This window comes from Cicer arietinum, unplaced genomic scaffold, assembly GCF_000331145.2.
Source record: "Cicer arietinum cultivar CDC Frontier isolate Library 1 unplaced genomic scaffold, Cicar.CDCFrontier_v2.0 Ca_scaffold_690_v2.0, whole genome shotgun sequence".
In the NCBI taxonomy this organism is placed as follows: Eukaryota; Viridiplantae; Streptophyta; class Magnoliopsida; order Fabales; family Fabaceae; genus Cicer; species Cicer arietinum.
This window is the reverse complement of record NW_027334339.1, coordinates 10,096-10,327: the sequence shown is the minus strand read 5'-3', so window position 1 is coordinate 10,327 and position 232 is coordinate 10,096. Positions and strand designations below refer to the sequence as shown.

Genomic DNA, 232 nt, shown 5'->3' with positions numbered 1-232 from the left:
TACGCAGCCATGAGTGCCGGCGAGTTAGCATGCATCTACTCCATCTTGATGCTCCACAATGACAGAATCGCAATCAACGTTAGTTTATGATCTTCCATTTAATCATCTTTCTTATTCGCCAAACTTCCTCAGAATAAGAGCATTGACAATCTCGTTTTGAACGCTGGCGCTGCCGGTGGTGCCGCTGTTGCCGTATCTGCTCCTGCCGCTGCTGCTGCTGGGGGGGGCGCCG

General features: G+C 51.7%; 1 protein-coding gene across 1 annotated transcript in view; it reads left to right on the top strand.

Moving 5' to 3' along the window:
• The first annotated feature begins 9 nt into the window (after positions 1-9).
• LOC105851387 (uncharacterized) overlaps positions 10-232 on the top strand; it is a 1,074-nt gene continuing 851 nt past the window's right edge. The window contains exons 1-2 of the mRNA XM_012712171.1: positions 10-78; positions 133-226. Of these exons, the coding sequence (XP_012567625.1) occupies positions 10-78; positions 133-226 (163 nt within the window). The remainder of the gene's footprint in view (positions 79-132; positions 227-232) is intronic.